The sequence below is a fragment of the Pleurotus ostreatus genome (assembly GCF_014466165.1).
Source record: "Pleurotus ostreatus strain PC9 chromosome Unknown scaffold_6, whole genome shotgun sequence".
Lineage (NCBI taxonomy): Eukaryota > Fungi > Basidiomycota > Agaricomycetes > Agaricales > Pleurotaceae > Pleurotus > Pleurotus ostreatus.
This window is the reverse complement of record NW_023503161.1, coordinates 3,174,680-3,192,927: the sequence shown is the minus strand read 5'-3', so window position 1 is coordinate 3,192,927 and position 18,248 is coordinate 3,174,680. Positions and strand designations below refer to the sequence as shown.

The following is an 18,248-nucleotide window of genomic DNA, read 5'->3' as shown; positions in this document are numbered from 1 at the left end:
CCGCGATCCGAGCCTGACCCATTCGCACTACGCACTACGCACGACCAATGCCGGGAACGCGTCTCTCCGCCTTGTTTTTAGTGTTTGTGCGTGGCTCGGGGTATTCGACGCAGTTTGGGGGATTCTAGGCAGGGTACGGGAGGTAGAGTTGGTGGGAGTAGTGGTATACATTTGCGGCATCGTTTACGGGCGTTCGAGGCCGTTTCGGCGCATTTCGGGGCATAGACTTGAATTGAGTGAGCTGGGAAAGTGTGGGGTTGATAGGGCAGGCGCTGGGGTTGTAGAAGCCGTAGTAGTCGCCGTTGGAGATGGTGGGAGAGGAGATGCAGCGCAGGCGGATGTACGCGTCTGGAAATGGCTGTGGACAGCGCTGATGGGCGTTGACGGGTGATTGGGGCGGGAATCGAGCCTGGAGTCGACCCTGGAGTCGAAGTCGGCGACGTTGACATTGGTAGTCGGTAGCTGGTAGTCGTTGAGTGCCGTAAAAGGCGGCGTGAGAGGGTGGCGCGTCCAATTGGGCGCAGGAGGCGGCGTGGGGTGTGAGTGAGTGAGATTGAAGGGAGAGTCGGAGGAGTTGAGTGAGAACGCGGCGACGCCGATTTGGTGAGTGGATACGGAAGGGCAGCGCGCAGGGACGCTAGGGAGGATGTATGCGTGTGTAAGCGATGACTGGAGGGGATACTGGACGCGGGAGCGCGTGTGATTGAGGAAGGGATGGCGGCTGAGGCGTGTAGAGAGAGAGGGATATGGATATGGGGAAGGTGGTCACACGGGGAGCTGTGTTGCGTGTTGAGCGATGGAGAGAGGAATGGGCGCAGACGGGTGCCAGTTGCTGCAACTGGACGCGAGGCGACGAGAGACTCAAGTGACGCTGGGGTGCAGGGCTTTGCCTCTTTGTACCGACCAGGCAAACCCGCACTGTCTGCATATGCGTTGACCCTTAGCATTCGTCGGCGGAAACGAAGGTGGCGGAGGGGCCGACGGTATGCCGTTTACGTCGCCCTGGCTTTGGGAGCCATTCGCTGCGAGGGGGTGAGTATTCAATTCTGTCGTCCCTGAAGAAGCTACGGACCTGTTAGATTGCCCGAACTTCCGCTGGCGCCGAACTAAGCAGCGGCAAGAGATAGTGGGAGTGGGCGTAATCGAGACCAAAGGCGCGTTCCGGGTTTGGGGTTCTCCGTCGTGGGTTGTATATCTGGAGATTCCAGTGTCTTGAATGGCGCGTACTGCCCTGGCGCGGCGCGTATATGTAGGGCGAGGGTCTGGGATGCGTTTGCGCCGTCTTGGGAGTTGGCTAGGCGTGAGGGCATGTTGGAGGGCAGTGGGGTGGGTTCAGGCCTTTTTCACGGCGTGCTTGGGTGCGATGGCGTGCTGGGGAGTTGGCAGTCGTTAGGATGTGTAGGTTAGAGTGAACGACCAAGGGTCGCTTCTGACTGATAAACTGCGTGAGTGAGCGTGAGTAGCGAGCCAATAGGGTGCTCACCGACGTGGTACCCGAGTATGGACGGTCGACGACGCATGTACGGTGCGAGATGCGGCGCTGGGCCAAAACGGGGGGGGGCGGCGACGGGAGGGCATTGGCCGTAGTTTGGGGACGTTGAGGCCCTGAGGACGGTTGGGGATGTGGTAGGCGTCGAAGGGGGGACTTGGCAGCGGAGGGCTAAGTCTGAGGCGGAGAGTGAGTGGGGGTGTGAGTTAGCAGAGCGGACTCAGCCGTCTCTAACCGTCGCCGTGCTTCTGCAAGCCGCTGTGTATTGCCGTGCCTCTCTGCCAGCAATCAGGACTGTGGAATGGATGGAGACGGAGAGGATACGGGAGATCTGTCTGGTAAGCGTGCAACTGACCATAAAGTGCAGGAAATAACGAAATGCTCCCACGCTTACCTAATGATCAAGAAACAGGCGCTGTCGGACTTGTACGACGACCAAGTCCACATCGGTGGACGCTGTGACTTATGCTGGAGTTCAACCTCCAGCACGATCAACAATCACTCGATAACCCGATCTAGCAACAAGAAGGAGGGCAACGAGGACCGTTCACCCTTCACGCATGGACATAGGGACGGACGCAAAGGACAAGGCAGAGAAACCAGTCTAGTCAGGTACGACTGGCGGCTACTTATTGGGTACATATGGACTTATGATTGAGCCAGATCCTGACCTACCCTCCATCAGCCATTCTACTCGCCCATCCACGCGCACGCCTCATACACTGTCCCATCGCGTCAAACTCCACCACCGCGCGTCTTTGACTTAGTCGTGCTACTCATCATCCACACGGCGTACGTCCTGGCTACCATATCGGACCACTGCAGCAACCGCGGCGGAAGGGAGTGAAGAGGAACTGATGTCGGCATAGGCGTCGACCAGCGCGAGGAACGACGAGGAAGGCGACGGAGGGGCGGCTAGGAAGGGCAGGGCGTTCAAACGACTAGGTAAGTAGCGGTCGTCGTTATCACAATGGAATCGCGCTCACCTGCGTGTATAGACCTCCGACATCGTGGTGCGCAAGGCCGCAACGGCGCGCCTCGATATGATCTCGCATCATGCCCCATCTCGGCAATTCTGGGGAAGAGCCTGCTCCCGACGCAGCTCAATCCACAAACTGCCGCCGACGACAGCTTGAGGGCCACAGGAGGTCCCTCAACGTCCCTCAATCCAATGCGGCGACGAGAACAGCGGTTGCGAAGCATGGATATCGCAACGATGGTGCGATGGGCGTGCTAGAAGACCGCGGAGTAGCAGGCAAGATTCCAACGTAGTAGGCCTGGGGAGGGAGGGGAGACGGACGAGGTAAGCAGGCGACTTGTTGCGGCCTTTCCTCCGAACTTGACGTCTCTTGTTGAAGCGTCCCGACGCCTATATTAACGGGAACGACCGACTGCGCGCGCAGTAGTATCCATCAACTTGGAGAGGCGCGCGGGGTCAGGCAAGTCTCAGGCGTTGGCAAGGCCTCGACCAAGAAGCCAAAGGAGTGCGAGCGCGCGTGCTGCGGAGCGTGGGTGCTTGAAAGAGGCGACGGGTGCACAGAGGGGAGGGGGGGGGTTGAGACGAGGTCAGCTACCCGTCTGCCATAACGACTCACTCACCCACCTGCCCTTTGCACCACCATAATGTCTACAGCGAAATAGAGTCCGCGCTGCGCCGTCCCTGCTCTCAGGCTGCACCCTCACATTCCGCTTCAATCAAGCGGCGTGTTGGCGTTCGTGTTCCCCTCCCCCTCCCTGTTCATTTTCTCTTCGCGTGCCGTCCGCGAGACTTGCACGTTTTCTGTCGTTTCGGGCGCACCCGAATGGGCGTCGAGCACTTCGCATATCGCGTGTTGCGTGTTGCGTGTTCGGCCATTTCACTGGGTGTGGGTGGCTCGCGGGTCCAACGAGTCGAGCGGCGTAAACGTGCAAGATGGGGATAATAACAAACGCGTTCCTTTTCGCTGTGGTATGGCTGACGTGGCGCGACGCGCGGATGCAGAGAGTGGAAAGGATGCTAGGCGACGTGTGTAAGGTGGATTGGGCGTACAAACGGACTCTGGGCGTTGTAGATAACACAGTAAACAGCATCTTGTAAGGTTCTGTAGGGCATAGTAATCGACCTGAGTGGATGAGCGTGTAAGTAAGAAAGTAGAAAAAGAAAATAGTGTATACGCACCCGATGGATTGACGGTGATTGGCGGATAGGCATTGGTTGGCGTTAAGATCGCAAGGGTAGTGAATAGATTCGAAATCAGCAACCGTGTACATGTCTGCGGAATCAAAACGGAAGCAAGATGTGGCTAAGTAGGGCATAGCTAATATATTTCCCTATGAAACGAAAGATGGATAATGATTGCGGCTAAGTGCGAGAGGACTTACCCAACAAGATCCGTAACCTGCGCGGTCATGGGCACACCGTTTGCCCAGACGTTGATCCCCGTTGCGACGAAATCCTTCGTTAGGCGCAAGTGCATCGTCGCGACCGGTTGCCCGTTGGTATAGCCGCGTATCGTGGCGTGTTGTCGTAGATCCGCGGAATTGCGATGTCTGCTGTGACTACAAGAGGTCAGCGTAGCAAAACACGTGTAATAGAGCTTACACTATGATCCAGCGTTCGACATCGCTCGCATCGTACCCCAGCGCGTCGTCGATCCGTGTTTTCCAAACGATCAGCGCTCGTTGTGCGGCTGCCTCCAAGGCTGTTCGTTTGCCGCGGCTCTTGGGGCTCGATAATAGGCTGGCTAGTATGTATACGAAGGTCATACTGCATTGATCAGTAGCGAGAGGAGGAGGAGCGAGGGGAGTTCGCACTTTGTCGATGTCGTTGGTGGTGATTGAAGGACGGAAGCGTCGAGCGGCTTGGAGCGGGCCGGGGCGGGTATAAGGTGCGGTCGATCATAATCGAAAGATCTTGATCGACGTCGACGCGGAGTTAAGAATTTCGATCATGATCGAAGAAGTATGATGTCAATGCGGACATAAGAGGTCGATCTTGATCGGAAGAAGTATCGACGTCGACGCGGCGTTAAGCGGAACACGGATGCCTGCCATTTGGCGCATCGCTCGAACGAACCCGTTATCGTGCGTGTGCGCCGTCTCAACGAGCGCGCTTATACGACTGTTCAAGGCGTCACGTCGTACGCCGAAATTGGTCACGATCCCGCCTAATGTTCTACCATCGCCGAAGTCGATGCGCTATTCGTCAATCCCTCGCGCGCAGGGCTAGTTAGCACTCACGACGAGGCGATTCACAAGGGCGTCGAAGTTATAGGCTGGTACGAGATCCTTTGGTCAGTGGCAAACGTTCTGAACGATTCGGTTGAGATTGACGGGGAGGTAGTAGGCCGATCCAGCGACTGCTCGAGGGGAAAAAAGTGCGTGCAAGAGCTTCGAGCTTCCTGTCTTCGCGGAGGTGGAGCGAACTCTTCGTCAAGCGTCGCCTGCAGATATGAAGAAGGGTACTTAACTGTAGGACGCGTAGCGTAAGACATCCAGCGGGATCAACGACGTGGACACCCACGTACGGAGATACCCTGCTTTGGCAACCTCGTTCGACGGATGACCCACAGACGGCGCAATGGTTGACGAGCTACGATGATCGTGTGAGCGTTTTGGCAATGGACGTAACATGAATGTAGACAAAGGGTTATAGGTATACGTTACGGGGATTTGTGATTACGAGAGGCGAGATTGTATGAACCGGGTTTCGTCTAAAATAGGTGATTGCGTATGAGTGTATACTGCGAGTAAGGTATATCATTTGCTGCAATGATGAACATAGTGTCTACTGGGAATATGCGGCCACAGTTCTATGGTACCTGGCGAGGGCTTGAGTCAAGTCTGCACAAAACACTACCATAGCCGGATTCTCTATCTCACTCCACGTCTTGCCAGATGTAACCTTGTTAGTAGCGTCGGCGAGGTTGATCGCTTTCTGGATCTTATTGAGACAGGCCTGGATGTTTTTGACATGGGCCGAATTCTTGGCGGAATAAGGTGGGTATTCGTCGTATAGGCCAACGGCCTTGCCGCTGAGGGGATCGATATCGACAAAAGTCCAGAAGGGGTTGGGAACAGCCATAGAGGCATGTCTTTGGAGTATGGCATCGTATATTCGAATGGCAACAGCGGCGTCGGCAGCAGCGTCTGTCGTAGAGTGAGTGTGAAAACATATAGTGACTGCACGTTCACACCACTTACAGGTGTAATGATGCGTTTGGAGGTCTTGGGACCAATCAAACTTTTGTAAGGTCTTGTCGAGGGTCCTGCCTATCCACTGCTCACTCAGACTGGCGAGGGCGACGGAAGATGCAAAGTGGAGTCCGAGGTGAGCGCCCAAATGGTCGATAGTGCGATGTAGGCGACTGAGGTCGCCGCCCGAGCGCATAGATGCTTGAGGCAACGTTTTGGCATCACCTGGATATGGATGTTAGACACAGGTGAGCTAGATAGTGATGGTGGTTTACCAAGGATGTCGACACCTATCTTCGTATACTTGGCATTGGCGACGAAGTCCAATAGAGAGGTGGGAAAAGCTACAAAGGTGTAGATGAGGCGGTTACGAGCGCATATATGTACTTACTGCCAATGAGAGTGATATCAAAAACATATGCCTGCGTACGCGTGGCAATTTGAATGAGTCGTACGGCCCTGGTTGGCGTGAGTTCTACATCAAATCCGAATATAGTGTCCGTAGCAACAGTGCTAGTGGTTATGGCTTGCATGAAGCTATCAGCTTCGGCGATGGTGGAAGCGACGACGAAGGTGAAGTCAGCCGATGTAAAGGGAGGGAACTTTTGGGAGGACATGATGGCGGTATGGAAGAGAAGGACGGGGGACGGCGCAGGAAATGATGGGCGTGGATATGTAGGCGCGCACAGACCACCGACGATCTACGACCGTGGGTGATGACAGCCAGGCGATGGTCTACGACCATGGCATATGGACAGCGCGAGCAAGTGTGCTTTGTCTAGATAAGGATAGACCGAGGTGCCAATCGGAATCTAAATTGGGACTGATGACGTCAGTGAGAAGCATATGTTCGATCAGGGTCGAGGTGGTGGGGAGTTGGGGAAGATGCTTCGCGTGGGCCGAAAAGTCCGAGGATGGTGTCGTCGTCAAAGTCGGTGCTTACCCAGAATGCCAAATGCCCCGCGGGATTGCTATCGCATGCCTTGCGCGCCTTATTTCTCAACCATCATCTGCAGCACCGGAATGTCTTGGCCGTCTCATACCCCCATGTCCTCACCGTCTCGTTCAACGTTGCGTGCACCGCTGTCTTCCGTGTCTAACCCTGGGCGTAGTTCCCCCGAGGGAAGCACCGATCGGACGTCGCTGGGGAAGAGACAAAGGTCGATTTCTTGGGACGCAACGCAGAGTTTCAGTGGCGATTCAGGGAGAGCTATATTAGCAGGAGTTTTGCGAAGCTGGGATGAGGCGAAACAATCATGTAAGTTAATCCTGGAGTACAGCGACATTACTGGCGAGGAAGAAGAGGAAGCATATATGCTGTTTCTAGAAGAGAGGGAGGCAATGGCACGGGAGATGTTGGCCAAAGTGGCTTGCGCGAAGTTGAAGTGGGGCGCAGTAGTTGATGGGATGACTTTAGAGGGTGCGTTGATACGAGTATATGCGCATATATGTATTAACGACGCGCCAAAGTCATGGAGGCGTACGTTGCCGATAATATGGATGAGTTCTCCGAAGAAGATTTAGAAAACACGAGCCTGTCGGCGAGGAAACGAAAGCAGAAAGAACTAGGTGTTGGTGGTGGAACGGGACAAGCGAACGACGCAGGGGATGGAGCAGGCGCAGGCAATGAACCAGGCGCAGGGGATGGAGCAGGCGCAGGCGATGGAGCAGGCGCAGGCGATGGAGCAGGCGCAGGGGATGAAGCAGGCGCAGGGGATGAAGCAGGCGGCGGCGGCGGCAACGGCGAGGGGAATGACGAGAGGCCACCAAGGAAACGGCGTAAAGCCAAAGTGCCCATTATCGAGGAGTTGTCCCATACGTTGAGCGAACAGATAGACAACGTGAACATGGCGGGGTATGAGGTGGTTGATGTAAGTTTGCTCGGCATGTTCAAAGACGATTGCTTACCTTGGAAAGGATCGATTCTGTTGCGTGTACACGCACGTTGGTGCTGTCCACGGCAAGCTAACGGAAAGGGATTTGTTGGAGGCACTCCAAGGGTATTGCGACAAGCCGAAGCATAAAAGCTTTTTGGAGGAGGAAGCTCTGGCGAGGCTTATCGTCGGGTACGGAGAAATCAACATGGAACGGCTAGTAAGTGCGTTTTGGGAGGGAGAGAGATGTGTATACTAATCTGGGATAGAATGAAGCATTCGGCAAGATGAAGTCATCATATGCGTGCGGGCCTAAGGAAGCGAAGAAGCGTTTGATCGCTCTTTGTGATATAAAGTCTGAAAAAGAGAGGGTATGGGAATCGGAGAAGGTGCGCGCTGTGGTTTTGGGTCGATGCGAATGAGGTTAACGATGATTTGATTAGTTCTTAATCGAGTGGTCTATGATGCAGGGAAGCGTGAACTTACTGGAAGGGATCTTTCTGACGATGGCTGGACTTCGCCTGGCCATTGACAGGAACAATATGCCTGATACAGATGTCGGGAGGAGATGGAAAAAGGAACAGAGCGACGTTATGTTCGAGCTGCAATATGGTTATGCGCTTTCTCATGTCCCAGTGTTTGAACGTAAGGGGAAGGAGCATGCCTGGAGGAAGAGGTGGACCAAGGCCCACCAGAAGATGGTAACGAGGGGAAATAAAGTCCTTGCGTTGTTCAAAGAGGTGAGTGGTTGAGAATGATTATGTGACCCACGGCTGAGGGGCGACAAGTTCGGGTGCATCGTGCTCTTGGATCCTCTGTGGAGTCCAACAGAGACGTCGTCCCCTGATTTTCATCAGTTGCATGCCTGCGTTTTAGGTAATGTATTGAAACGACGACGAAGAGCTGACGACGACGCGGAAGGCGATGGGGACGTGCCGTGGCACACGGGTAACGACGTGGGGAACAGAAGGATGCTGGTGGAGGTAGTTCGATACTTCACGACAGATGCGATGGCACGGTTCATAGACGAGACGGTGGACAAATTGGAGGAGGATGCGTCAGAGATTGCAGTGTAGCGTACGGGAGTACAAGTAATTACGACGGTCTACGGCCAGTCCTTAGCATGATACAGCTGTTCAAAGGCAATACATAATTCTACGAGATTTGCAGAGTTCTGGACAGTCGGGTGGGGCTTAACAAGCCACTGCAAATATGTTTCGAGGGATTGGAAGATGGGAGTTGTAATGCCGGCGGTGTGCAATAGCTTGTCTTGTAACCCATGGGCTACGGACGGTGACAGCACAATGGGAAGGCAGAATAATGCCCATGCGATGGGGCTGAGGACGTCTTTCTGCATTTTGCAAATGTCATCGTCTTTGGTGTGCGTTTTGTACGAGAAAGGAAAATAACAGATCCAGCATACGCGGCAGGTCTTGTCGAAATTCCTGAGTGCCATCTTGTAAACGTCCCCGTAGAGTGTCGGCAACGGTTCGCCGTCCAGCATGTATTGACATCTGTATCCGTATATACCTACGGGGCATCGGAAGCCGTCTTCGGTACCACAGGGAGTTCGGCCGAAAACTTGACACGTTAGACACCTGTCTCGCATGTCGACAAGGCGCTTGAATGACTGCGAGCGGACCTGTGCCAAATCACGTTTGGCAACACCTTCCTGTTTGTTCAATGCTAGGGCTTCATGGTGGGAGTGCGGTCGAGGTGTTGAAGGGAGCGGCGGAGACACGGAGCGAGCAACATGCTTGTCAAAGAACGTTGGCGTGGAGAGATGATTGTGATAGTGATCTCCAATGTCATGATAGGCCTGAGCATTGTTAGCGCAAAGAAAAGTACAGATTTGACGGTGCACTTACATGGACGGCAGGTCGTGTGGACTTGTCAAAAATCATCGAGTTGGAACCCGTGACCGGATCACTTGACTCGCTCGTGATCTGACCCCGTGACTCGCTCGTGATCTGACCCCCTGACTCGCTCGTGATCTGACCCCCTGACTCGCTCGTGATCTGACCCCCTGATTCACACGTGACTTGTTCGCGTGACAAACGCGTGTCGCGTAGCGGATATGTATAACGAGGGGGGACGGGTGGAAGGTTCTAATGAGGCGAGGTCTTAAATAAGTTAATGCTAGTGAGCTGGATAGGGCTTACCTCAAGAGTGTCGCAATAGTCGCATGGGGTGCAACCTGGCACTGAGTGGCACGAATGGGACTCGTCGTCGAAACTACCGAGAGAAAGCCTTCTGCAAGTATTCGTCGTGAACAATTGGTAGAGTTGGTGTTTCCCGGCATGATCGACCCCTGTGATGGCGGGTGCTTTGCGATACCTGCTAGTTTGTCCTATGATCCTCGCGAATGTAACTTCTCCCGTTCTACCTAAGCGGCCAGTTTGTTGAGTGACGCTGATCATGTCGTAGGGATTGAGGACGAAGACGTGGTTGACGTAAGGGTAGTTGATACCAGTGCCAAAGCCCGTGGTCGCGACGAGGCCTTGTGTGACCCCCGTTAGCCAATCTTGTTCAACTCGGTGTCTGGTGTCAGCATCGGCTGCCGGATCATTTGTATATTTCGCCTTGTGTACCGGTAGGCGCAAGGCGGCGGCGACGCGATCGCACTCGTTATATGAGCGGCAGTAGATGAGTAGACGATCACGAGGGGTAGCGTGCTGAACAGCCTCGCGGTATGCTTGTGTAAGATGTTCAAGGATCAGCCGCTCATCAGAATATGTATCCACTTGGTAACGTATGTTGGGTCGTATCGTGGGCGCAGCGATAACCTCCAAGTTTTCAATGTTGAACGCCTTTGCGAGCTCAGGAATACTCGATCGATAAATGGTGGCGGTGAGGAAAACAATGGTGACGCCAAGATCCATGAGCGATTGGACCTTGGAGTAGCAATCACGATAATTACTGGAGACGAGGATTTCGTGCGCTTCATCAAAAATGATTCGCTTGATGAGACCGAGTTTGGATGCGGCTGTGAGCCAGTCGTCCAGTTGTCCATGGATGAGATGCTCCGCGTTGACGACGAGTAGCCGTGCGGATGAGCAGTCGATGGTGGATGATGGCCATTGAACTACATCAATGCCATACCGCTTGGCTTCTCGGTATTGCTGATTCGCTAGGGCAACGAAGGGGCTAACTACGATGGTTATACCCTCCGATTCCATCAGCGGGGGGCCATAGAACATCAAGCTTTTTCCACCGCCAGTCGGCAGAATGCCCAAGACGTGGCGGGTGTTCTGCATGACAAGTTCAAAGAGTTCACCTTGTTGGGGACTAGTAAAACGAGGCTCCGAGGTTCCGTAGAGGCGTTCCAAAGCCACTTTGCGCGACGGATGGACGATGACGCGAAAGGGTGGGGAGACGGGGAGAGAACGGAGTGTAGGCGGACGAGGTTGAATGGCGTGCATTGCCATGTAAGTGTGAACGGCATCGGAGACGGTGGCTTGGAGGGCGTCACCAAGCATAGGAATGGTGGCATGGAGGGATTGGACGAATGCAGCGGTATCAATTTTGCCTGCGGGAGCCTGAGTTAGAGCTTTGGCTGGCTCTGCGTGGCCAATGCGAAGGTTGGCGGGAAGGTGCTCGTAACCAATCCCGAGCCATTCGTGGTAGGCTAGCGAGAATATCTGTGCTTTGGTGACGTCTTTCGCATCAATGTGAGAGAACGTGTCTTCCTCAACTGCGTAATATGTTTGCGAGACTTTGGAGGAATGTCCCCAGAGTCCATCGAGGATTCGATACAATGACGGACTGTCCCCCGGGTCCTCTTGCAGCGCCAAACCAACGGCGTGTTTCAACACGAATTTCATCAGATGTCGGCAGTCGCGAACGCCCAGGGGAAATATAAAGGTTTCTTGAGTGAATCGTCGCAAAATATCAGTCATCCGCTCGGTGTTGAGCGGTCGAGCTCGATGGACAAAGATGCAGCTGCTGTAGAGGACGGCATGGGCTTTGGTGGACTGAATGTTGGCGATGTACTGGGTGCAGGGGTAGATGACGGCGAGGAGGATGATAAAGAGGCGTGCCAAGCGGGGTGGGACAGCGCGAGGAATCATCGACGGACGGCCGGTATTGTGCTGGGTTTTGTTATAGAAAGTCACAAAGGTGAGAACGCCGTTGGTGAAGTACAAATTGCGAGGGGCATGGCCGTTTTTATAACGTATGTCCTCTATTTCCGTCCCCCTCGCTGCTCCTGCCCAAGTGAAGTTCAACGAGGCGTACAGGTGTTCGACGAGGTCATCGACGTCGTCGATGAAGGACAACAGGGCGTTGGGCTTGAATTGGATGCCGTCAGGAGTATGGACGGCATAGACAGTGCTGTCGTTGCGGCATATGTGGTCCATTAGCGAGTCCTGATAGCGCGAGAACCCGTTTCTTTCATCGGTGAGGAAGGAATATCCGTGTTCTTCGTCTCGTAGTGTGTCTTTGAACCATCCGTCGCTGTTGTCAAGTGACAATGCAGTGTGGATGCGTGCATCAAGGTCCGTAATATCGAGTCCGTCGAGAAGGGATAGCAGCAGCGACTCGGATGAAGAGACCAGGCCTACTGCGAAATCTTTGAAAGAGGACATAGTGAACGGATGAGATTTAAAGGAGAAAGTCTCCATGTCTGCCCCCATCAGGAAGAGAGGGAGGCTGGGCTCTTGCATCGAGATCGCGGTGATGGGATGGATGTGGCATCGAAGGACAGCAAAGGGGGAGTGGCCGCCCTCCGTCAGATATTTGGAGATGTCCTCGTATACACTGTTCCATTGCGTTAGTATGGGGTTCAGAAGAAGGCCAAGGACTTACCCCATCTCGCTGTTGTCCTTTGAGGATGCAAGCTTTTTGCATTGGTACAGCCCCATAGCACGCCAGCACCATTGAATGGCGATCATGTTGTGGCAGATGTGGGTTGCCATTTTGAATCTAGCGGACAGGTCGTCTAGCAAGTGGTAGGCGATCAAGAAACGTGTCAAAGGAATGTCGAGTTCGTTAAATTCATTCGAGACCGGGATGGATGTGAGCATGGACCAACAGACTTGATGTACTAGGTCCCAAAAGGAAGGAGGTGCGTGGACCAGGTCCTCCGGGATATTCGAATTCAGGAATTGCCTTATTAGGTATAGCTGCGAGTCCGTGGTAGTAACGGGGAAGCCGGGGATGGCCTTGTCGGCGGCACGAACGACGAAAGTCATCATGCAGGAAAAGATATGCGCATAGTCGCGGACGGTCTTCTGATTCTGCGGTAGTCGAAAGGGATATCGTTCACAATTGCCTCTGAATGATGTCCGTTTAATATAGTACAAACGAAGTGACTATTTATGCTTACTTGTCTGGAGAGTTAATGAGACGGAGTAGCATAGTATTGCTCCTCTTCTCAAGGACTGGTGCCACGATGTGGACTATGTAGTACTTGAATGCGTCAAAGATTCGATGGAAGTTTGAGGGAGCAAGTTCTGGTGCCGGTGGACGAGAATAAGTGTGGGCAAAGCCAAGGTGCGCTCCCGGGAGAGTGAGATGCCATTTGGTGACATTTTCTAACGGTGAGAGTTGGGTGTGGGTGATTAGACGATGATCTTCCAGCGTGAGGGCGCCTTGATCTTGCAGTTGCTTCTTCAGATCGCGCCAAGAACTCTTGGGGGGTAAAAAGTCGTCGGGAGGTGCGGTGGAATTGATTGCGACATATTTAGTGAAGTTGCAAGGGTTGTATATTCGTTGACATTTAGTTTCGACAAATATTGGCGTCTGTTGAGGATGCATTGCTTGCTGGTGCATATTTTTGGTGGTTTTAGATCCAAATACGTGACCAAAGCAGGGACCAGGGGTAGCACATCGCCAACCTTGTTGAACGGGGAGTATAGGAATGGGGCGGTCGAAGCCTCCTTCGGGAAGGAGGGGTGAAAGATTGGTTCCGAGTTCCTGCAATGCCGAGGCCAAGCGGTCTATGTCGAATCTGATACGTTGAGGGCAAGACTCGTTGATATGTGTGGCCAGATGTTGGGCTGGTACCGCCGAGCTACATTCGAGGCACAATAACAGCCGGGTGGGCGAATGGAAATAGATCCCGGCGTCTTTCAACGTAAATGTTTTGGCGGTTTCTCGCCGACGGGGCTTGCGGGTGGAATGGGGAAGCTGCTGGGTACTTGGGGGGAGCTGCGTGACCTTTATAATAGGCAAATCGGAAGTGGGGGTTTCAGGGACAAGTGTAAAGTCAGACGGCGGTTCAGAAATGGCATAGGGCACAGACGATGGGGGGGAGATGATAGGTAGTGATGCGGGGGACGTTGGATGGATGCGAATTCGTTTCGGCGTTACAGCTTGGTCTTCAACGAGGTCAATTGATCGCTTCGAGGACGAAGGGGAACTAGAGGGCATAACGAGGGATGGCGAGTGGGGACGGTCCGTAGAGTGGCTGCCTGCGTGATGGTTCGAGATATGATCTCGTATGTCGATCTCTCGATTGTGCTTCTCTGGGCAGAACGGGCATGGATACGAGTAACTGGCCGTTCGCTTGATAACGAAACAAGTGGTTTCTTAAACGAAGATTAGATAAGATAAGGATCGTATTTGTTTGTTTATATTTACCATTCGGTTTTATTGAGACTTCAGCAGGGTGGACGCGTGGTGTGTGGCTTGAATTAGCCTCATCGCCGCAGTGAGGACAAGGAGGCATGGCGATATTGAATAGTGAAAATAGTAACAAAATGATATCCAGGGAAGGCCGTCCGGGTCAATAAAGTATATGCGATGCGAGGGTGACTAGAGATCAATGCAAACGGGAAAGGGAATGATATCTAGGAAATGCGGTTGCGATGGGAGAATGGATTGCGATGGGAGAATGGATTGCGATGGGAGAACGGATTGAGCAGAAGGCGTAACGATAACGGTTGAAAATACAGGGTGCTACACTAAAATTGATCCTGATAATGCTGATGGTATGTAGAATTAACCGCCCGAAAGTCTACGACTCTGGGGCGTGCGTGAGTCAATCTACGATTGAGTCGACGCAAAGGTGAAAGAAATGCAAGGATAATGGACAAGAAGTGATGGCGTAGAAATTTGGCAAGGCGGGCGACGAGGGTGCTGGAGGGGGCGAAAGGTTAGCAGGAGATTGGCTAGCTCTAGTGCCACATACCTAGCTTTATGAGCATAGCCCAACGAGACATTGAATGAAACGAAAAAGAAGGTGTCACTTTGCGACGTGTGATTATTGTGATATTGTGAACAAGGATTGACATACTCACATGAGGGATGACCTTCTGCGCAGATCGGTCTGGCTGTTCAGTGATGAATGTGGAAAGGACATTCTCTAGCTACTTTATTAGTATAGATGGAGAAGACGGAAGGACAAGGGCGCACCTCATTTGCCAATCTCCGAGTCTTCTGCCCATCGCCGACCATCGCCGACCATCGAGTGCACCCCAGCGGTTGAAAAGATAAGGGACATGTCATGTAAATGATCTACGCTGAGATCAGTAAGTGGTCGGATGATCTGCGGCATTGGAGGGACTGGGCCTTACAGTCATTGTTGGCACACTTTGGCCGACCTCCCGACATATCGGGGTCCTCCCAGGAAGGAATAAGAGCGAAAAACAGAAGCGAGGTGGTCTACGACCATGTCGCTGGGTTATCCAACAATCGAGGGGCCTCTACAAGGCTGCTCGACGTTGTCCACCATGTGAGCCTTCGCGTCCATCGTCGTCGTCCATCGCCGTCCATCGTCGTCCATCGCCGTCCATCGAGGGGTCCCAGAGCGTGAGTGTAGTGTGTCGAGTGCAGCGAGATGGTCTACGACCATGTCGCTGTTTTATCCAACGATCGGGGGGCCTCTACGAGGCAGCTCGACGTGGGTAACAGTGAAGAAAAGTAGGAACCGGTCGGACTTGAATTTGTCTATTGTCCATGTGCGTCCAGTCCAAACAAACCATGTTTGGAGTAGATCTTATCAATTATCTTATCTTATCTGTGAGCGAGGGCGCTTATCTGTCTATCTTATCACTCCATGGCTTCGTGCAAGATGGAAAGTGCGATTGTGTTACATACGACTTGTGTAGCTATCGAAATCGAGTATGCCAAAAAAGGGGAGCAAGGGGATTGACAAGAAAATAGGAATAGCGTTCACGGCATGATGTAAATGGATGGGTCAATCTTGGTGCGATGGGGAACAGACGGCGCACGGGCAAAGTGGTGGAAGAAGCTCCTGCAATAGTAGGATGCGCATGTCTTCTCAAGCTCCACATAGTCAACGTCAGACTCTTCCTGTCGCAGAGCGTCCACGATCCCGCCCGGGCAATCCCGCCAGTCGACCATTACGCGTGAGATTGCGAGAACATATTTGCGTCTCTCGAGGTCGTTTGGATTGGAAAGGCCACTCCAGGCGGTGAGGTACGTGACGTTCATGTGGTCACCTCCTCCTTCGCCTTCGAAACTCTGTGATGGGAAGCATTGATTGAGAAGATCGTCATGTGCTATGTGGTCGACCTCCCCAGCGAGCATCTGGCCGTCAAGCATACGAAGCTCCCAGCGAAAGTTGGTCTCGATTACTTCGTACATGATGCGTTCAGTGATACGATCGTGGGGCCATCTGTCAGATGGGATGACCTCACTGCGCCAGTTGAGATCTTCGTTGCGGTTCTGGTGGTCTTTGTCGTATTCTGCAGTCCATTTGGCGAGGAGACCTTGCATACATTGGCGACGAAGATAGTTGTTGTCGAGTTTCATTTTCTTCGGAGCAGGCTGGCTCGAGTGGGTATCTCGCGAGGAAGGGCCGGCAACAGGAGTAGCATGCGGTTGCGATCTCTCAGGCCCGAGTAATAGATCCCAGCGTTTGCGCGAGATGAGGGTTGGCGACAGTCGAGGCGACATGCGAAGTAACAGTACGTCGAGGTGGGTGATGTACGCGTGGAGGATTTTGAGTTGCCGTGGTTTGAGGTCGGTGTCCGAGTTCAGTGGCACAAACGTCGTGGGGGGTGGGAATATGAACCCGTTTGCTCCTTCTTTGTATTGCGGGGAGATGTATTTCTTGGTCACCGCGACGGTGGAAAGGCCGTGTACCCATGACTCCATCATGATCGGCATGAATCGATGGAGATTGGGCCGAAAGTGTAACACGTCCGTAGGGCTGAGCTGGATCCGGGGCTTGGGATCTGATTTTGTTGGCATAAGGGATGAGAAGTAGAAGATAAACTGAGGTTCGACTTACCATGTTGTGGCTCGTTGTGCGCTCTTGGCGCGCGAGCAGGGCCTGCGGAATAGTCGTGGCCAAAACTGGGCACTGGAGGCGGCCTTTCGATGGTGTCGCGTACAACGGATGTTCGACCAAAGTCGGTGTAAGCGAGGAACTCACGGCCGAAAAGCATGAGATTGTTGTGACGTTGCGGGTCGGCCGCATCTTGGTTCCATACGTTGGTTTTGTGACCGCGCCAAGGTCGCAGTTCGATGTTCATGGCTTCGGCAGGAGTAGGGGTAATGACGGTGTCGATGCGCGTGTCTTCGTGGAACTCGCGGATAGGGCGAATAAGCCAGACAGGGATGCCAGCCTTGGCGAATTCTTCGACTATGACGACTTTGTTGGTCACGGCGCCCACAAAGTTGGCCGTGGGCGACAGTATCCGCCCATATTCGTCCGAGTTCATGAGTGGTTGTCGGACCTGCATGTACTCCAGGTACGCTTCCAATTCGAGGAAGTGTCTCTGGGCTTGAGTAAATGAGAACAAAATGTCAGGCCAGGACGCCTTGGTGCTCTCCAAGCGTCCAATCCAAATTTTCAGTTGCGTGGCGTGTCCATGGAATCGGCGGTTCTGCAAAAGGTCGGGCCTCGATTCAATAAAGGCGTAATATCGTTTCACAAGAAGCACAGAGGGCTCGCGGATGCGGGAGACGAGTCGTTGATCCAGCAGTCCAATACGGGATTGGTGGGATGAGCGGAAGTGGTCTTCATAGACGGGGTTCATGAACATAACATCGTTTGTGTCTTCCCGGCGCGTTGGTGGTCTACGGATGCATGCAAGGTGACTGTGTTCTCGGACGTACTGCTGAGGGAGCTGAAATGGGTCCTCGGCACCGAATCTTCCATCCTGCCTGAGTCGGACTGTGGTCGTGAGCCCAAGTACCGGCTCGTAGACATTGTCACCGTTTGGCGTGGTGATGAACGCCTTGCCTTCAAATAGGATGGCCCCCATGGTGCCGTCAAGATATGTGCGACATATCGAAGGCTTGTCGCGATTGCGACTGAGCAAGTCCGGATTCTTGTTGGCTTGTTCAGCCGTGAGAGACATTGAGTATATCTATAAAAGCTAAACATTGAGCATTTGCAGCGATTACTTGAGAGAAGAAGCGAGAAAAGTCTAAAAAGAGGTGGTTCTTGGGTGATGGGTTTGGAACTGGAAAACGACATCGGCGACGATCGAAATAGAAAGAGTAATCGACGCGCCGTCAATCTACGATTGTGGGCAAGCGAGACCTATCGCGGCAGTCTACGACTGTGGCGCATAGGTGGAAACGAAGGTAAAGGGGGGAGAGTAGGGGCCGACAAGGGTTGTATATGGGTGGTATGTCGCACGCCGACAATCTACGATTGTGGGCAAGTGCAGCCTATGGCGGCAGTCTACGACTGAGGCGCATAGGCGAAAAGGAAGAGGGATGGAGGAAGGTGGGGGCCAACGAAGGGGAGCACTTACGTTTCGGACTTGGTGTTGTTGATGAAGCAGCAATAA

At 53.3% G+C, this 18,248-nt stretch overlaps 6 protein-coding genes across 6 annotated transcripts; 2 read left to right on the top strand and 4 right to left on the bottom strand.

The window, feature by feature from the left end:
• Positions 1-1,886: 1,886 nt before the first annotated feature.
• Positions 1,887-2,726, top strand: PC9H_009183 (uncharacterized protein; the record flags this gene model as incomplete). Its single annotated transcript, XM_036778690.1, has 3 exons — positions 1,887-2,096; positions 2,359-2,434; positions 2,488-2,726. The coding sequence occupies 3 exons, from the start codon at positions 1,887-1,889 to the stop codon at positions 2,724-2,726; spliced, it is 525 nt and encodes a 174-aa protein (XP_036630118.1).
• A 458-nt stretch (positions 2,727-3,184) lies between these two features.
• On the bottom strand, positions 3,185-4,234 carry PC9H_009182 (uncharacterized protein; the record flags this gene model as incomplete). The annotated part of the gene is made up of 3 exons (XM_036778689.1): positions 3,185-3,485; positions 3,851-4,027; positions 4,071-4,234. 3 exons carry the CDS (start codon positions 4,232-4,234, stop codon positions 3,185-3,187), a joined length of 642 nt encoding a protein of 213 aa, XP_036630117.1.
• A 1,021-nt stretch (positions 4,235-5,255) lies between these two features.
• On the bottom strand, positions 5,256-6,279 carry PC9H_009181 (uncharacterized protein; the record flags this gene model as incomplete). The annotated part of the gene is made up of 4 exons (XM_036778688.1): positions 5,256-5,617; positions 5,672-5,887; positions 5,938-6,006; positions 6,054-6,279. The coding sequence occupies 4 exons, from the start codon at positions 6,277-6,279 to the stop codon at positions 5,256-5,258; spliced, it is 873 nt and encodes a 290-aa protein (XP_036630116.1).
• Positions 6,280-6,709: 430 nt separating this feature from the next.
• Positions 6,710-8,612, top strand: PC9H_009180 (uncharacterized protein; the record flags this gene model as incomplete). The annotated part of the gene is made up of 6 exons (XM_036778687.1): positions 6,710-7,082; positions 7,133-7,533; positions 7,580-7,756; positions 7,806-7,925; positions 7,980-8,276; positions 8,325-8,612. 6 exons carry the CDS (start codon positions 6,710-6,712, stop codon positions 8,610-8,612), a joined length of 1,656 nt encoding a protein of 551 aa, XP_036630115.1.
• Positions 8,613-8,641: 29 nt separating this feature from the next.
• PC9H_009179 (uncharacterized protein) lies at positions 8,642-14,206 on the bottom strand (the record flags this gene model as incomplete). The annotated part of the gene is made up of 6 exons (XM_036778686.1): positions 8,642-9,355; positions 9,405-9,644; positions 9,699-12,294; positions 12,343-12,810; positions 12,863-14,066; positions 14,119-14,206. The coding sequence occupies 6 exons, from the start codon at positions 14,204-14,206 to the stop codon at positions 8,642-8,644; spliced, it is 5,310 nt and encodes a 1,769-aa protein (XP_036630114.1).
• A 1,445-nt stretch (positions 14,207-15,651) lies between these two features.
• Positions 15,652-17,810, bottom strand: PC9H_009178 (uncharacterized protein; the record flags this gene model as incomplete). Its single annotated transcript, XM_036778685.1, has 2 exons — positions 15,652-16,679; positions 16,736-17,810. The coding sequence occupies 2 exons, from the start codon at positions 17,808-17,810 to the stop codon at positions 15,652-15,654; spliced, it is 2,103 nt and encodes a 700-aa protein (XP_036630113.1).
• Positions 17,811-18,248: the final 438 nt, after the last annotated feature.